Here is a 17140-nt window from a genome sequence, read left to right on the forward strand (position 1 = left end):
ATTTATATTATGTTAAACTAAATGCATATGTACCTAGAAATGCATAAGCGAAGATATACAGTGGGTGCCTGTCCCCCAAACATTCAAAGTCCATCCTGACTGACTTCACTGAAGGAGAAAGACAATAGAAGTCACCTAAATATGATCAAACATTCCATCGAGTGTCATCAACATAAACCCATATAATGCACAGTAACCATGACACCTCTCCCTCCTCTCCCTACAGGTAAAAACCAGCAGCAACAACAGCATCAACAACAGGCGGCGATGCAGATCGCCGGGGGCAACCCCCGCCTGACCCAGCTATGCTCAAGGTGGCAGCAGGTGTGGCTGCTTGCCCTTGACCGCCAACGCAAGCTCAACGACGCCCTCGACAGGCTTGAAGAGGTACTTTATTGTAACAACTTGATATTCCCTATTCGGGCAGTAGCGGGCTTGGAGACCCGAGTTTGAGACCTGCATCACTGTCATGTTCGCTACATTGGTTTCAGAAGTGGGATGTCTGTATGTTTGCAGAGGGTGTCCTATATAGTGTCTTGTCAAAACAGACACAGGATTTCCTCAGTGTATTGCTCTTCCTCATTTATCTCACATTATCTTCATTGTCTTTGTCCCCAGCTGAAAGAGTTTGCCAACTTCGACTTTGACGTGTGGAGGAAGAAGTACATGCGCTGGATGAACCACAAGAAGTCGCGCGTCATGGACTTCTTCAGGCGCATCGACAAGGACCAGGACGGCAAGATCACTCGCCAGGAGTTCATCGACGGCATCCTGGCCTCAAGTATGCTCTTGAGAGCTAGCTAGACATCGTTAGCTCTGTTCTTTGCCCATAGCCTGCTCCAACTTAAACTCTAGTCAAGTCCAATATCTTTCTGATAAGTGCTATATCTTGGTCATCATCTTTTTCTAACTGTTGTTGTGCTGTGCAGAGTTCCCCACCAGCAGGTTGGAGATGACGGCGGTGGCAGACATCTTTGACCAGGACGGAGACGGTTACATCGACTACTACGAGTTTGTGGCGGCGCTGCACCCTAACAAGGACGCCTACCGGCCCACCACCGACGCTGACAAGATAGAAGATGAGGTGAGGAAGACACACACACACACACACACACACATACCCACATATCATAAACAACACACACACACACACACACACACACACACATACCCACAAATCATAAACGACACACACACACATACACACACACACAGATATACCCACATATCATAAACGACACACACACACACACACACACACTTATTTTGAATAACAAAGCTGGACATTTGACTTGCCTAGTCCAATAGCAGCTCATGAATTGGAGGTTAATGGAGCCAGCCTTGTGACTTTGTCTCTCTTTCTCCCTTCTTTTTCTGTGCAGGTGACCAGACAGGTGGCACAGTGTAAATGTACCAAGAGGTTCCAGGTAGAGCAGATAGGAGAGAACAAGTACAGAGTAAGTCCTCCTCAGCCTGTGACTGGATACATTTACCAACAGTTAATAAACACATTATTATATATTCTGTCTGCATGTTATGAGTTAGTATTAGGTATGAGATATTGTATTTTTAAATGCAGATGGGCCAGAGCAATTACAAGGTGAGTTACACCTGAGTCTACAGTGCTGTGGACGTTAAAAAATATATAATCTTAAAAGCTTTTTTTGCTTGGACAGCTTCTACTTAGCTAAATACAGTTTTCAGATGCTACTTGATGGAGTGAATCTTGGTAATGTTAAGAATAATGTGTATTTTTGAAGTTGTTGCATTTGCAGTCATGGTGGGTCTAGGGCTGCGTCTGAAATGGCACCCTAGTCCTTATATTGTGCACTACTTTTGACCATAGTTCACTACCTTTGACCAGGGCCCTGAACAGAAGTAGTGCACTATATAGAGAATAGGTTGTCATTTCAGACAGCCTAGTTTTTGTTAACTGATGCTGGCTGTGTGTCACTACTTCTTTGAGCACCAATAACTGCTGTTGTTGAACTAACGAATGACATCACTCCATTTCTCACGTATTTAAATGTTAGCCAATAGCAGTAGCACTCATCTGTATCCATGGAAATGCCGGCTTTGTAAGCAAGCTTCAATAAGCTTTGCCATATACTCATTAAAGAAGGTGGTCACATATTATTGATAATTTCTAAGAAATCCGCGGGCCAAAAAAGAGCGTCTCACAGGCCGCATTATGCACCCCGAAGCTCTTCAACATATCATATCTCTCGATACATATCTCTGATCACAGCACTATGGGATTGATATGCTGTGTGTGCTTCCCACCAACAAACTAATATAACCATAATATAACATAAATATAATTTATAAACCATAACATTTATCACAGCTTCAGGATTAGCAACTACTACCATCGCTGTTTTTTTTGTGAACTACATCATCATTATCCATGGGTTAATGATATCCAGTGTCTGGCCAAAGACACTGAACTATAAACTAACTGCACCGAGCTTGGGTCACGTTGTCACGTGACATCACACCATTCTGTCTGTCTGACTCTCTTCTTGTGTGTTTGTCTGTCTGGCTTCACCCTTCACTGACTTATCCATCTTGCTGTGTCTTCGAGTGGCAGTTTAGTGGCACTTTAACCACACTATTACAGATCGGAAATAAGATCATCCATAGTATCCATATTATTCAAATTCCACTGCATCCTTTTGCTTTTGCAGTCAAATTTAAGGTTGGTTTTAATGGCAAGAAGACGAGTCAATTAACTACAAAATGAATTGTAAAATGTCTTACATGGAGTAAGCTACAGTTTTATTTCTCTATCCAAATTAGGTCTTATCCAATGCCAGGTTTAGTCTTCATTATTTGTGTCTGTACATGTTATATCATTCTTTCTCTTTTTCTTTCTCTTTGTTTATTCCTCCTCCACGTCTGCTGGATTTATTGTAGTTCTTCCTTGGAAACCAGGTAAAGTTGACTCGAGTGTTTGGTCCTTTGAAATCTGCTTCCTGGATCTCCACCAATGCAGTGGCCTCAATTCTATGCCACAAAAAATGTTGCCATGGTGACAATGCATTTCATGTTTGACCGGAAATGACATAACACCATTAAATATAGCACTACACTGTTGGTGCGAATTATGGAAGTGGGTTTCATAGGCCATTGAGGTTGTTCTCTTGGTGTGATTTTGCACATTTTTAAGACTTTTATTTTGAGAATGACATCAATTTGGCAGACTGGAATGGGTTAGAATGATAAGGGTTATAATGGTAACAAGGGGTTACCCTATCTGATTAGCTTTGGACTGGGGCAAATGGAAAAATTATGCTGTTCTGAGAGTAATTCAAAATTAACATTGGTCCCTTATCTGTTTGTGCTGTCTTGCCAACTCTATGGTCATTGTCACAATGACCATGAATCCCCAAAGAGTTGACAAGACAGCACAAACAGACACAGGCTAATCAAAGATAGCTCTGACGTGGTATTGCTTCATAGAGTTCTGCTTGCTGGGTGATGGAGCAGTTTACCATAGTAACTCTCTGAAGTGTAAATGTAATTCTGCATGAAACAAAGCTGACTATAAGGTAGAATGAAATATTTTAGAGATTGCCATGGGAACTAATATTTTGTTTTAGTTTATTGGGTAAGCTGGGCTTTTGACAAATAGGTGATTTAGTAGTATCATTAGTGCATGGGTGTTGTAGTATAATTTGCATGGAGTGGAGTGTACTTTTGCTCAGATTGGTATGGGTTGCTGTGTATAATGGCTTTGGATTCTTAAAATCTCATGTCAATAATCGTTGTACTCACTGAATTCCTCTCTGTTTCTCCCTCTGTCCATTTCCTCTCCTCTCTGTTTCTCCCTCTGTCCATTTCCTCTCCTCTCTGTTTCTCCCTCTGTCCATTTCCTCTCCTCTCTGTTTCTCCCTCTGTCCATTTCCTCTCCTCTCTGTTTCTCCCTCTGTCCATTTCCTCTCCTCTCTGTTTCTCCCTCTGTCCATTTCCTCTCCTCTCTGTTTCTCCCTCTGTCCATTTCCTCTCCTCTCTGTTTCTCCCTCTGTCCATTTCCTCTCCTCTCTGTTTCTCCCTCTGTCCATTTCCTCTCCTCTCTGTTGCTGTGTTAGTTTGGTGACTCTCAGCAGTTGCGGTTGGTGCGTATCCTGCGCAGTACGGTCATGGTGCGGGTCGGAGGGGGCTGGATGGCCCTGGACGAGTTCCTGGTCAAGAACGATCCCTGCAGAGGTGTGTGGGGTTTATTTATGCACAGAGACACACACACACACACACACTGAGTACACATACAAATACAGAATGTACGTACACACATACTCACATACACACACAGTTACAGAGTACAAAATGCAAGGCACTGGTTACACTGCGATGGACAAAAGGTAAATATATGGTACTATGGTCCACTGTTTAAACTAGACATAGTCGGACATATACATATAACCTTTCAGGTTTACTGTTTTCAGAGTTCTCTCTGTCTACAGTCTGCTCTGAGGAGCACACCAGACAATCTCTCTCTCTCTCTTTCTCTCTCTCCATCATCCCTTCTTTCGCTTCATCCCATTCTATGATAGTTATTTAAGCCAGTGGGCTTGAATCATCTCCATCTCTATCCATCTCTCTCTCTCTCTCTCTCTCTCTTATGTTTCGTATTTCTCTGTTGGTATCCCTTCTTTTTTCAGCTCTTCATTCATCTCTCCCTTTCTCATTCCTTTTTTCCAGCTTTGTTTTCTGTATATGCATGGCCTTTCTTTTCTCTCTCTTACTCTTTTTCTCCTGCTACTCAGTCATTCTTTCGAAGTAGTATTGCATGGTGCATGATCCTCAGTTCTCTTCCTCCCTTACCGTTCCTTTTGCCCCTCCCTTCTTCCCTCTCTCTCCTTTTCTCTCTCCTTCCAGTGCAACATCCTGGACTTAAGATCCTTCGCTCCGACTCCAGTAGCACCATTTCATCTCGTATAGGTTGGGTTTCTCTCTCGCTCTCTTTCTCTTTTTTTCTCCCTCCGCCTCTTTTTTGTTCCCTCTCTCACTCCCTCTTGGTTGTTTTTTGGTTTGGCCTTTTTGCTGTGCTTTGCTGACTGTGACACTGAACTAACGTTCCTGCCCTTTCTGGCTACATGCTAATGCTAGCGCGAGGGGATCCATATCACAGGTTATAGGGCCAAGTCATTGACCTGTGTCTTTCTTTTGTTTTGAAGTTGTTTTAGCCACTTGTCACTTTGGTCCCTGATGTGTCCACCTCCACAATCCTTCAATCTTGGGGACTTTACCTGTATTTTTACTCCTTTGCCACTGTCTTCTGTGTTGAAGTGAGAGAGAGAAAGTGTGTGTACGCGAGAGAGACGCTAAGCAGAAGGAATGTGTGTGTTTTGTCTATGTATTTCCACCTCACCGTGAGCATGCCACTATTTCACGTTGTCTCTTGTGTCTCTCAGTGACGGTCACTCCTGGCTATTTCTGCTGCAGAGGTACCTACATTCCCTCTCTCTTCCATTGCTCCGTTGTCCAGCTCTCCATCTTTCTCACTCTGTCCATCCATCCAGCTCTAAATTTCTCATTCTAACTGCTCTGTCCATTTGCTTGTATCTATGTGTGGGCGTATGTATGTGTATACATGTCTAAGTCTTGTCCGTGTGCCAGTCCGCATCATGCTTCCCACTCAAAAAAGGATTGGCCAGCCCTGGTCTTGGTGGTAATGGTTGCCATGTGGATCCAAAATGGCGGCACAGATTGAAGGGCGAGTCCCATTTAAAAACAGAGACCGTCTAAGACCTGGGTGTGGCCAGCCTGGGTTTCTATTAGCACTTGAAGCGGCTCTTTAAATGTAATGGCGGGTGGGGACTGAATTAGAGGGTGCACCTGGCTCGCTGGGGGATGTAATTGCAGGGCGCGCACCCATGTATTATTGACTGGCCTTGCTGCTGTTGCTAGTGGATGACTATGAGGGGGTGTGTCCTGTCCTGGGTATATCTACTGACCACGGCTCCAGTGCCCTGCTGCTAATGCTAGCTGCAGCCCTCTCATCCCTCTTTCTTTCTCTCTCTCTTTCTTAGTCCCTTTCCTCCCTCTCTTTCCCTCCCTCTTTCTCACTGTGGCTGGCTTTTCTGGGCTTAAGTGTTGTGTGCTGGGGCTGCTGAACTATCTTGTCTAAGAATGCTTCTATGAATGTCTATGGGAGGGGAGTCCCCCATGGTACTGTATTGGGGCTCCCCCAAAGCATAACCAGGCATGCCCCACATAAACGCGCCAAACGCACTGTTTACGAATTAGGGAAAGAATAAAGGAGTCAACAGAGCGACTCCCTCGCAGTGAGAGAAGAGAGGCTGTGCTTTGGTTTACAGACAGACCTCTGTGTTCTAACTATATAACCAGATATATAACAGTTGTTCTAATAGTGTGGCTATAACAAATAAAAATGTATTATCAAAGTCCATACTTCCAATTGCTAAACATTTTTCACTAATAGTTTGGATATACTGACCTCTAACCTCTGTGTTAGGATGCCTTGCTGCCTTCCTCTAACCTCTGCACCATCACAAACACTACACACCCACTCCCTCTTCCCCTTAAAGGTAGCCCAGCCAGAAGTGCACTTCACTGACTCTGATTCCCAACCCTCCCCTCCCCGTACTCTATTCAGCACTTACTCAACCATACAGTGCACTGACTCTGAGAGCAGTGACTCGCCGGGGAAGCACTGACTCTGCCTCGCACTGCTCGCTGCCTCGATATGTACTGCATCCATAGTAACGATAACTATACGTGACTCGTTGTTTTGTCTCCCTCTTTCTTTCTTTCGCTCTCGTTCTCCTTCTTCCCTTCTTCCCTCACTCCAGCCCGAGGCCGTACCAACCTGGAGCTGCGTGAGAAGTTCATCCTACCGGAGGGGGCTTCCCAGGGCCTGGCGGCCTTCCGCTCCCGGGGCCGGCGCTCCAAACCCGGCTCCCGCACGGCCTCGCCCACCCGTTCCTCCTCCTCGGCCTCGCACAGCGCACATAGCTGCGCCTCCCTGCCCTCTGCTCCTGCCACCCCCACGGCCTCCTCTAGAGTAAGTGCCCTCGAAACCCATTCTTCCCCATAGAAATACAATTACTAGAACGGGAAAAGCTCCTCAGACCATGACAACTTGACAGAACCGGTGTACTCATCATGGGTAGACTCAATATGGTATTTATGGGAGCTAGGTGATAGAGCTATATCGCCCTTAAAGGGACATTTCCCTGCTTCTCTTCACGTCATATGTTGGTTACCATGTTAGTTATAGTAGAACTTTGTCACAAAGATCGGTAGTGTCTTTAATATAGGCTGAGCAATCACACAAGCTACTTTAATCGCTGTGGAAAAGGAAAGTGAACATGGTGTCTCTCTTTAAGTGTTCCTAATGGAAACAAAGATTAAAATGGAAACTGCACGTGTACACTATACATATGCATAACAATACTACAATACATGTTCACAAACTGCAGTCAGTCATTGTCACATGTCAGTCATGTCAGAGTTTTTAAAAAAAAGTTGTTTTGTATTTTACCCCCTTTTTCTCCCCAATTTCGGGATATCCAATTGCGATCCAATTTATGATCTTGTCTCATCGCGGCCAAACCCTTTTTCATGAGCATGGCCTTATTTCTATTACAGCATATTGGATGACTGTCATTCATATTTCATTCACAAAGTTCAATGTAACAGCAATAGGTTTAAGCTACTACATGATACACTCAAATTTTCCCTATACCCATCATGAGGTTTCTACAACCTAGCCTATGAATGAAAGTTTACAACATAGGTGCACACAGGTCGAGATAAATATTTGAGGTGACAGACAGTGACACATTCAATACTGCCTTGCATACTCTTGCCTGCATCTAGCTGATCTAGGGTGTAATCATTAGTCCAACAGTTGCAAATGAGAGTTTCTATTGGACAAATGCAGGTATGTTTATCCCGTTTCATTCCGTTTGCTTCCGTTTAAGAAACGTTTTTTAACAGAATCGGCGGAATGAATATACCCCTGATCACACTTAAACACAGTTCACTTTCATAGTAGCCACGTTGTATTCCTTCTCACATCTATGCGCTCTTCTCCTTTCATCTTTTCCCTTCGCTTATGGACTTCAATGCACAACACATCAACTGTATGTGACCAGGCGAAAAAACTTTTCCAAACCATATCATAACCACTACACACAGTTTACATCGTTGTCACTATATTAGCTAAAGTAACATCATAGTCAACATAGCTAATAGAACTAACGCGTTTGTAAACCCACTACAATCATGCAGTAACATTACAGTGTACAATCAGTGAGCAGTTTAGCACTTACACCGGCGGGCCCCGGTGCCAATAAATGAGTAAAACCAAAAGCTTACCTTGACTTGGAAGAGTTCCAGTGTTGTGTTGGATAGTCATAGCCAGCTAGCTAACATTAGCATCCCTCTGTTTGAGCAGGGTGTTTGAGTAGGCTAAACTAGCTAGCTGCATTTGCAAATGACATCTCTCTCTAGCTCTCTTCATTTTGGAAGAAATTAAATTGTTCAAAACTGTTCAACTATTGTCTTGCTCTCTCTTTGAGTCAACTACTCACCACATTTTATGCACTGCAGTGCTAGTTAGATGTAGCTTATGCTTTCAGTACTAGATTAATTCTCTGATCCTTTGATTGGGTGGACAACATGTCTCTGATAGGTTGGAGGACTTCCTCCGGAAGTTGTCATAATTACTGTGTAAGTCTATGGAAGGGGGTGAGAACCATGAGCCTCCTAGGTTTGGTATTGAAGTCAATGTACCCAGAGGAGGATGGAAGCTAGCTGTCCTCCGGCTTCACCATGGTGCTACCCTACGGAGTTCTGTTAAGGCTACTGTAGACCTTTATTGCCAAACAGTGTATTTTAATCAATTATTTTGTGACGTGAATATATTTAGTATAGTTTTATCTAAAAAGGATATGTTTTTTAATGTTTTACCATTTTTATGAAATTTCACTGAGGAGGATGGCCCTCCCCTTCCTCCTCTGAGGAGCCTCCACTGCTCAGTTCGGATGAAACACACCTCTCCGGCCTTTCTCACGTATACCACTGCATCCTAAACACTAGACAATTATGTTTCGTATAACGTAGTGTAGCACCACTGGTCGTATATTCAATCAGTCAGTTACTGTAGCCTAGGTCAAAATAGAAAAGTATATGGTCATCGCAAGTATACTTTCATCACTATCTAGTGTGGCAGTCCAACCAAGGTGCATGAAATGAGGAAAAACTGAGTCTAAAGAAGATATTCAGCCAGTCTTGGAGGACAAAGCATGAAGCCATATTACCCAGAATACCCATAATTATCTGTATTGTTGTCACTGATCATTAGTTGTGTAGTCTGTTTATTGTGTGATTTTTGTATCGTGTATGTGTCTTTTGTCAGTCTGTGTTGAAATGGTTGTTTTTCTGTTTCTACATGTCAACAACAATCACCACGTCCTTAACTGTGAGATTTTTATTTGTTGTTCTGTTCTTTATTTTTGTCTTTCTTTTGTCTCCTAAATCCCTCCAATCCACCCCCTGCTAACCTCGCTTGAAAAATGTTTTTCGTTCTGTGTTTTTAAATCATTCCACTGTCGCACCAAAAACACTGCGCTACACTACCTGCCTCCCCTCATACCCCTTCCTCCCTTCCTGCCTTCCCCTATTTTCCTTTGCTCTACTTTCCTGCTTCTCTCCTTGCTTCTCCTCCTTTTTTATTCTCCTTGGCTGCCTCCCTGCCTCCCTACCTCCCTACCTCCCTGCCTCCCTACCTCCCTACCTCCCCTACCTCCCTACCTCCCTGCCTCCCTACCTCCCTACCTCCCTACCTCCCTGCCTCCCTGCCTCCCTACCTCCCTACCTCCCTGCCTCCCTACCTCCCTGCCTCCTGCCTCCCTACCTCCCTACCTCCTGCCTCCCTCCTGCCTCCCTACCTCCCTACCTCCTGCCTCCCTGCCTCCTGCCTCCCTACCTCCCTACCTCCCTACCTCCCTGCCTCCCTGCCTCCCTACCTCCCTGCCTCCCTGCCTCCCTACCTCCCTGCCTCCCTACCTCCTACCTCCCTACCTCCTGCCTCCCTGCCTCCCTACCTCCCTACCTCCCTACCTCCCTGCCTCCTGCCTCCCTACCTCCTACCTCCCTGCCTCCCTACCTCCTACCCCTGCCTCCCTGCCTCCCTACCTCCCTGCCTCTTCCTCTCCCCCTGCCTCCCTGCCTCCCTACCTCCCTGCCTCCTGCCTCCCTACCTCCCTGCCTCCCTGCCTCCCTACCTCCCTGCCTCCCTGCCTCCTGCCTCCCTACCTCCCTACCTCCCTACCTCCCTACCTCCCTGCCTCCCTGCCTCCCTACCTCCCTACCTCCCTGCCTCCCTACCTCCCTGCCTCCCTGCCTCCCTACCTCCCTACCTCCCTGCCTCCCTACCTCCCTACCTCCCTGCCTCCCTGCCTCCCTACCTCCTGCCTCCCTACCTCCCTACCTCCCTGCCTCCCTACCTCCCTGCCTCCCTACCTCCCTCCCTCCCTACCTCCCTACCTCCCTACCTCCCTACCTCCCTGCCTCCCTACCTCCCTGCCTCCCTACCTCCCTACCTCCCTGCCTCCCTACCTCCCTCCTTCCCTTTGCTGATCCCAGTCCTCAAACTCGCGTGGCTATGCCAAGCCCTGGCTGGCACACAGTAAAACTCCAACGCCTACCAAGTGCCAGTCCTGCCCAGACCACGGCCACACCACCCATGGGCATGAGGTAACACACAGACCCCCTCCCGCCACCCCTCCCAAGCCCCAGCGAACTAATAACGCACTAACTCACACACACTTATCACTCACTTACGGGTGGCTATAGACACTGCACAATGGGACCATGAAGACATAGGAGACGTGATATAAAAATTCAGCTTTAAGACTGAATATATTTGCATCATATCTTGTTTCACTGTTTTTGCTCAATATTCAGTTTAACATTATTATGTGCATTGTCACAATATTTTTGCACCCCGGCAAGAAGTGACTGGTGGTAGGTCAATAGAAAGAGATTCAAAGTGATGTTCTCTTAAAGAGGAAGTAGTGAGAAATTGTATCATTATTAGCGATCTCCATATACGTTGTGTTGAACTGGTAGTTCTAGGGATTTAGTTTGGTAGTCTTGGTCATTTTTTAAGTGATGTGTCTGCTGTATTATGCTAGTATGGGGATGATGCTTAAAAGTAGGACCAGCTCCTTTAGTTAAAGGTAGATGCAGCAATATGACATCATCATACACAACAGGGCAACATCCTGGCTACAAACATCAACAACAATGAAATTCTAATTCACTATTGACTTCCCAATGTCAGCATGCCTCAAGACTCAAATTGGGAAGAGCCAAAAGTGACAGCCTTTTCAGATTTGTACTCTGTTTGGTGGATTTATTTTTATTTTATTTTTTATTTCACCTTTATTTAACCAGGTAAGCCAGTTGAGAACAAGTTCTCATTTCCAACTGCGACCTGGCCAAGATAAAGCAAAGCAGTGCGATAAAAACAACAACACAGAGTGGCGCAGTGGTCTAATGCACTGCATCGCAGTGCTAACCGTGCCACTAGAGATCCTGGTTCGAATCCAGGCTCTGTCGCAGCCGGCCGCGACCGGGAGACTCATGGGCGGCGCACAATTGGCCCAGCGTCGTCCAGGGTAGGGGAGGGAATGGCCGGCAGGGATGTAGCTCAGTTGATACAGCATGGCGTTTGCAACGCCAGGGTTGTGGGTTTGATTCCCACGGGGGGCCAGTATAAAAAAATATGTATTCACTAACTGTAAGTCGCTCTGGATAAGAGCGTCTGCTAAATGACTTAAATGTAAATGTACATATGGGGTCAAAAAAACATAAGGTCATAAAATACAACAGAAAATATATATACAGTGTGTGCAAATGTAGCAAGTTATGGAGGTAAGGCAATAAATAGGCTATAGTGCAAAATAATTACAATTAGTATTAACACTGGAATGCTAGATGTGCAAGAGATTATGTGCAAATAGAGATACTGGGGTGCAAAAGAGCAAAATAAATAACAATATAGGGATGAGGTAGTTGGGTGGGCTAATTTCAGATGGGCTGTGTACATGTGCAGTGATCGGTAAGGTGCTCTGACAACTGATGCTTAAAGTTATTGAGGGAGATAAGAGTCTCCAGCTTCAGAGATTTTTGCAATTCGTTCCAGTCATTGGCAGCAGAGAACTGGAAGGAATGGCGGCCAAAGGAGGTGTTGGCTTTGGGAATGACCAGTGAGATATACCTGCTGGAGCACAGACTACGGGTGGGTGCTGCTATGGTGACCAATGAGCTAAGATAAGGCGGGGGATTTGCCTAGCAGTGATTTATAGATGGCCTGGAGCCAGTGGGTTTGACGACCGAACATGTAGTGAGGACCAGCCAACAAGAGCGTACAGGTCACAGTGGTGGGTAGTGTATGGGGCTTTGGAGACAAAACGGATGGCACTGTGATAGACTACATCCAATTTGCTGAGTAGAGTGTTGGAGGCTATTTTGTAAATGACATCGCCGAAGTCAAGGATCGGTAGGATAGTCAGTTTTACGAGGGAGGAAGTCGTCCCGCTGTGTATGATGATGTCATATTGTGGTGTCTACCTTTTAAAGGCCCAGTGCAGTCAAACATTTGATTTGATATATATATACATACCAGTCAAAAGTTTGGACACACCTACTCATTCAAGGGTTTTTCTTTAACTTTACTATTTTTTACATTGTAGAATAATAGTGAAGACATCAAAACGATGAAATAACACATTTGGAACCATGTAGTAACCAAAAAAGAGGTTAGAATATATATTTAATATTTGAGATTCTTCAAATAGCCACCCTTTGCCTTGATGATAGCTTTGCACACTCTTGGCATTCTCTCAACCAGCTTCATGAGGACGTCACCTGGAATGCATTTCAATTAACAGGTGTGCCTTCTTAAAAGTTAACTTGTGGAATTTCTTTCCTCCTTAATGCGTTTGAGCCAATCAGTAGTATTGTGACAAGGTAGGGGGGGTATACAGAAGATAGCCCTATTTGGTAAAGACCAAGTCCATATTATGGCAAGAACAGCTCAAATAAGCAAAGAGAAACGACAGTCCATCATTACTTTAAGACATGAAGGTCAGTCAATACGGCAACATTCAAGAACTTTGAAAGTTTCTTCAAGTGCAGTCGCAAAAACTATCAAGCGCTATGATGAAACTGGCTCTCATGAGGACCGACACAGGAATGGAAGACCCAGGGTTACCGCTGCTGCAGAGGATAAGTTCATTAGAGTTACCAGCCTCAGAAATTGCAGCCCAAAGAAATGCTTCACAGAGTTCAGGGAACAGACACATCTCAACATCAACTGTTCAGAGGGGACTGTGTGACTTAGGCCTTCATGGTCGAATTGCTGCAAAGAAAACACTACTAAAGGACACCAATAAGAAGAAGAAACCTGCTTGGGCAAAGAAACACGAGCAATGGACATTAGACCGGTGGAAATTTGTCCTTTGGCAATACGCCATCCCATTTGGTTTGGGCTTAGTGGGACTATCATTAGCTTTTCAACAGGACAATGACCCAACACACCTCCAGGCTGTGTAAGGGCTATTTGACCAAGAAGGAGAGTGATGGAGTTCTGCATCAGATGACCTGGCCTCCACAATGCCCCGACCTCAACCCAATTGAGATGGTTTGGGATGAGTTGGACGGTAGAGTGAAGGAAAAGCAGCCAACAAGTGCTCAGCATATGTGGGAACTCCTTCAAGACTGTTGGAAAATAGTGAAATTAACTTTTAACAAGGCACACCTGTTAATTGAAATGCATTCCAGGTGACTAACTTATGAAGCTGGTTGAGAGAATGCCAAGAGTGTGCAAAGCTGTCATCAAGGCGAAGGGTGGCTACTTTGAAGAATCTCAAATATTAAATATATTTTGATTTGTTTAACACTTTTTGGGTTACTACATGAGTCCATATGTGTTGTTTCATAGTTTTGATGTCTTCACTGTTATTCTACAATGTAGAAAATAGTGCAAATAAAGAAAAACCCTTGAATGAGTAGGTGTGTCCAAACTTTTGACTGGTACTGTGTGTGTGTGTGTATGTATGTGTGTATATATATATATATATTCACACTATGTGGTCGGAAAACTTTTAAATTGTGAAAGTGATGATAATACCCTTTTAGTGTAAGATTGCCTGAAATTTCAGCCTGTTTTGGTGGGAGGGAGTTTTGGCTTTCCATAGTGACATCTCCATGCAGTAAATGAGTTAATAGACCAATAAGAAAGAGTTTCAAACCTCTGCCAATAACAGCTAATTTTCAGTTTTCCCTCCTCACTCAAACCACTCCTAGCAAAATTCTTGCTTAAGAAAATGCTCTTTGCTAAGAAGCTATTTTTGTTTCTTTTAGACCATGTTAATTGAAAACAATCACATTAAGGTACTTCATTGTTACCCAGAAATGATTTGATATTGATATAAAAACAGCTGCATTGAACTTTTAATGCAGTGTTTCTTAATCCTGGTCCTGGGCACCCAAAGGGTCAGTTTTGTTTTTGCCATAGCGCTACACAGCTGATTCAAATGATCAACTCATCATCTTTGATGATTTGAACAGGTGTGTATTGCTGAGGCAAAAACAAAAATGTGCACCCCTTTGGGTCCCCAGGACCAGGATTAAAAAGCATTGCTTTAATGTATTCAGTAGCACAGTTTGCCACTGTCTGACATTCCCTGTGTCTGTCTATAGGGGGCAGCGTCGGGGTCCAAGCTGAAGAGGCCCACCTTCCACTCCAGCCGAGGGTCTCTGACTGGAGAGAATGGAGGAGCTACACCCACTTCTACTAAACCTGGACGCAACGGTAAGAACAAAGTCCTGATTTTTCATACCAGTTTTGATTCCTATTTTCAGTCCTCTATTTTTGTTATCTTGGAACATGTGATTCCCATAATTAAAATGAGACTAAACATCATTATTTTCTCTATTCTTCACTTTCTATCCCTCATCACCTACCCTTACCCTCCTCCTCTCAGACCCCAGGCGTACCCCATCGGGGGCCAGTGGTGCTGCCAGCCGGGCGGGCAGCAGAGCAGGCAGCAGGGCCAGCAGCAGGCGGGGTAGCGACGCTTCGGACGCCTCAGAGCTCCTGGAGACGCACTCGGCCTGCTCAGACACCTCAGACACCCCCCGGCGACCAGGAGCGGCCAAGCCCTCCAAGATCCCTACCATCTCCAAGAAGGCCCCCAGCCCCAAGACACCCTCTTCTGGGAAGAAATAGTGAAGGAAACGTCAAAAAGACGTCATAAAAACGTCACACATCCAACTACAGAGACGTCAACATAAATACGTCATAAGGCTGGTTTGACTCCAAAGGCTCCCCCAGACCCCCAAACACCAGCCAGGATGAAATGGAGAGGAAGATGTCCAGACTATAAAATGAGATCAAGTAGAACGGACCGTCTCCCATTCAAAGAGACGCTCTATAGTGGACAGACTACTGGCGGCCATATTGGGTGTCACATTTGATCCAAACGTCCATCCATAGGGCTTGCATGGGATTCATGCACCAAGACTACTGTACGGCGGGCAGGTAGAGAGGGGGATAGATAAGGGAAGAAATCTCTTTCTCTCTTTCCCTCCCTCGTACACACACTCAAATACACTAACTGGGGGCGTCGAGGCCCGGGTTTGTGCACTTAGACAGGGGTGAAATGGAACAGAACTTTCCCCTTTAAAACCCAGGTCCCAGTTTTCCTTCCAGTCTCCTGTGCGCTCTCTCTCGTAACGGGATTGTGCCAACCAACCAACATGATGCTGCCTTATTTGTGTTGTACATTTCTGTCGTTACTTTTACCTAATCTGAGTTCTACAGAGCGTTAAGTAGGGCCTTGTAACTACTTTGTGTATGTACACACTGACAAACAACTGAAATACACACACACACACACACACATTGAGGGGAGAGATGAAATCACTCAGAACTTGCTAGAGAATGGCATTCAGAAGAACTGGATTGTGGGTATTGTGGAAATTGTTTCTCACCATGAGTTAAACAGAAAATATCCAATGACTGCCATCTTGTTTTTTCCTTTCCTGGACTGGGAAGTGAAGAGGAATGACACTTCAGCATGTCTGTGGGTCGGGAACAACCAGACTAGCGTGGACTTATGTTCAGTGTGTGGGTGGCCCCACTCGGACCACTTCCTGCACTGAGCTGACTGCCTAAACCTCATGCCTAGGAGACTGTGGAAGTGGTGGGAAACACACATATACACTGCGATGTCCTCACAAACCACTGCAACAATCAAAGTGTGTTTGAAGGTGTGTATGAGAGTGTGTGTTTGATGGAATGGAGGGTTTGTCACATTGTCCTATAGTCTGAAACTACTGTGTTTCTGAGAAAAAAGCACTAAAATTGAAAGAGTACTTCTTGGTGGGACCCCACTAACAGCAAAAACGTGACAAAATGTATAACAATGAAGTGGCTTGTAAGGACACGTACAATTTAAACTACGCTTATTCCAGATTAGAGATTGAAGACCAGCGCACACTGACAGTCTGTATCGCTGTAATTCCGCTTCGCCCCTCTCCCCTCCATTGCCGCTGGAAACCCCAGAGCGGCAAACACAAATGTTTGTATACGCGTGTCGTCGTCACGTGATACAGAAATCAGAGGTTTCTACTTCTTCATAACATTACTCAACTAGGAAGCTGACTGATAACCCATGGCAGCCTTTTTTGCTAATGACTACAACTCCCAGATCATGACCAAAGGGGGTTGCCCTTATTGTGTTGATAAGAAACTGAGAGAACCCCCAGTATCCCGCCTTATAGGCGTTTGAATTGTCATGTCTTTGATGGCTGCAAATGTCCTCCCCTGTATCTTGACGTGAGAGCTGAAGTATATGAAAACCTAATGACCGCAAATTACATCTTAAGGTGATTTTTATTTATTTATTGTCTCTTTGGGGGTGGGGATCTGGGCGCAGCAGAGGAACTCACCTTTTGATGCTGTGTTATTCACAGTGTGATGAAGAGAAAATATGGAGGGGGGGGTTGTTAGAAGTCAATTGTGTATAATAAAAATATAAGATTATAAACCTTTTTTGTTCTCTTTTTGTATTAAAAATATGCTTGCAGTAAACAA

The 17140-nt window shown here is 44.9% G+C and overlaps 1 protein-coding gene across 14 annotated transcripts in view; it reads left to right on the forward strand.

Annotated features, from left to right (window-relative positions):
- Positions 1–17140, forward strand: part of LOC121586404 (microtubule-actin cross-linking factor 1-like) — a 268894-nt gene extending 251754 nt beyond the window's left edge. For 9 of the 14 annotated variants that reach the window (XM_045226332.1, XM_045226333.1, XM_045226338.1 and 6 more), the window contains 11 exons: positions 227–387; positions 619–781; positions 930–1084; positions 1383–1457; positions 2917–2934; positions 4092–4209; positions 4879–4941; positions 6816–7027; positions 10618–10728; positions 14743–14854; positions 15027–17140. In XM_045226332.1, the coding sequence (XP_045082267.1) occupies positions 227–387; positions 619–781; positions 930–1084; positions 1383–1457; positions 2917–2934; positions 4092–4209; positions 4879–4941; positions 6816–7027; positions 10618–10728; positions 14743–14854; positions 15027–15271 (1433 nt within the window). In that variant the 3' untranslated portion in view covers positions 15272–17140. The other 5 variants (XM_045226335.1, XM_045226345.1, XM_045226343.1 and 2 more) reach the window with 3 other exon arrangements.

This window comes from Coregonus clupeaformis, chromosome 17, assembly GCF_020615455.1.
Source record: "Coregonus clupeaformis isolate EN_2021a chromosome 17, ASM2061545v1, whole genome shotgun sequence".
Lineage (NCBI taxonomy): Eukaryota > Metazoa > Chordata > Actinopteri > Salmoniformes > Salmonidae > Coregonus > Coregonus clupeaformis.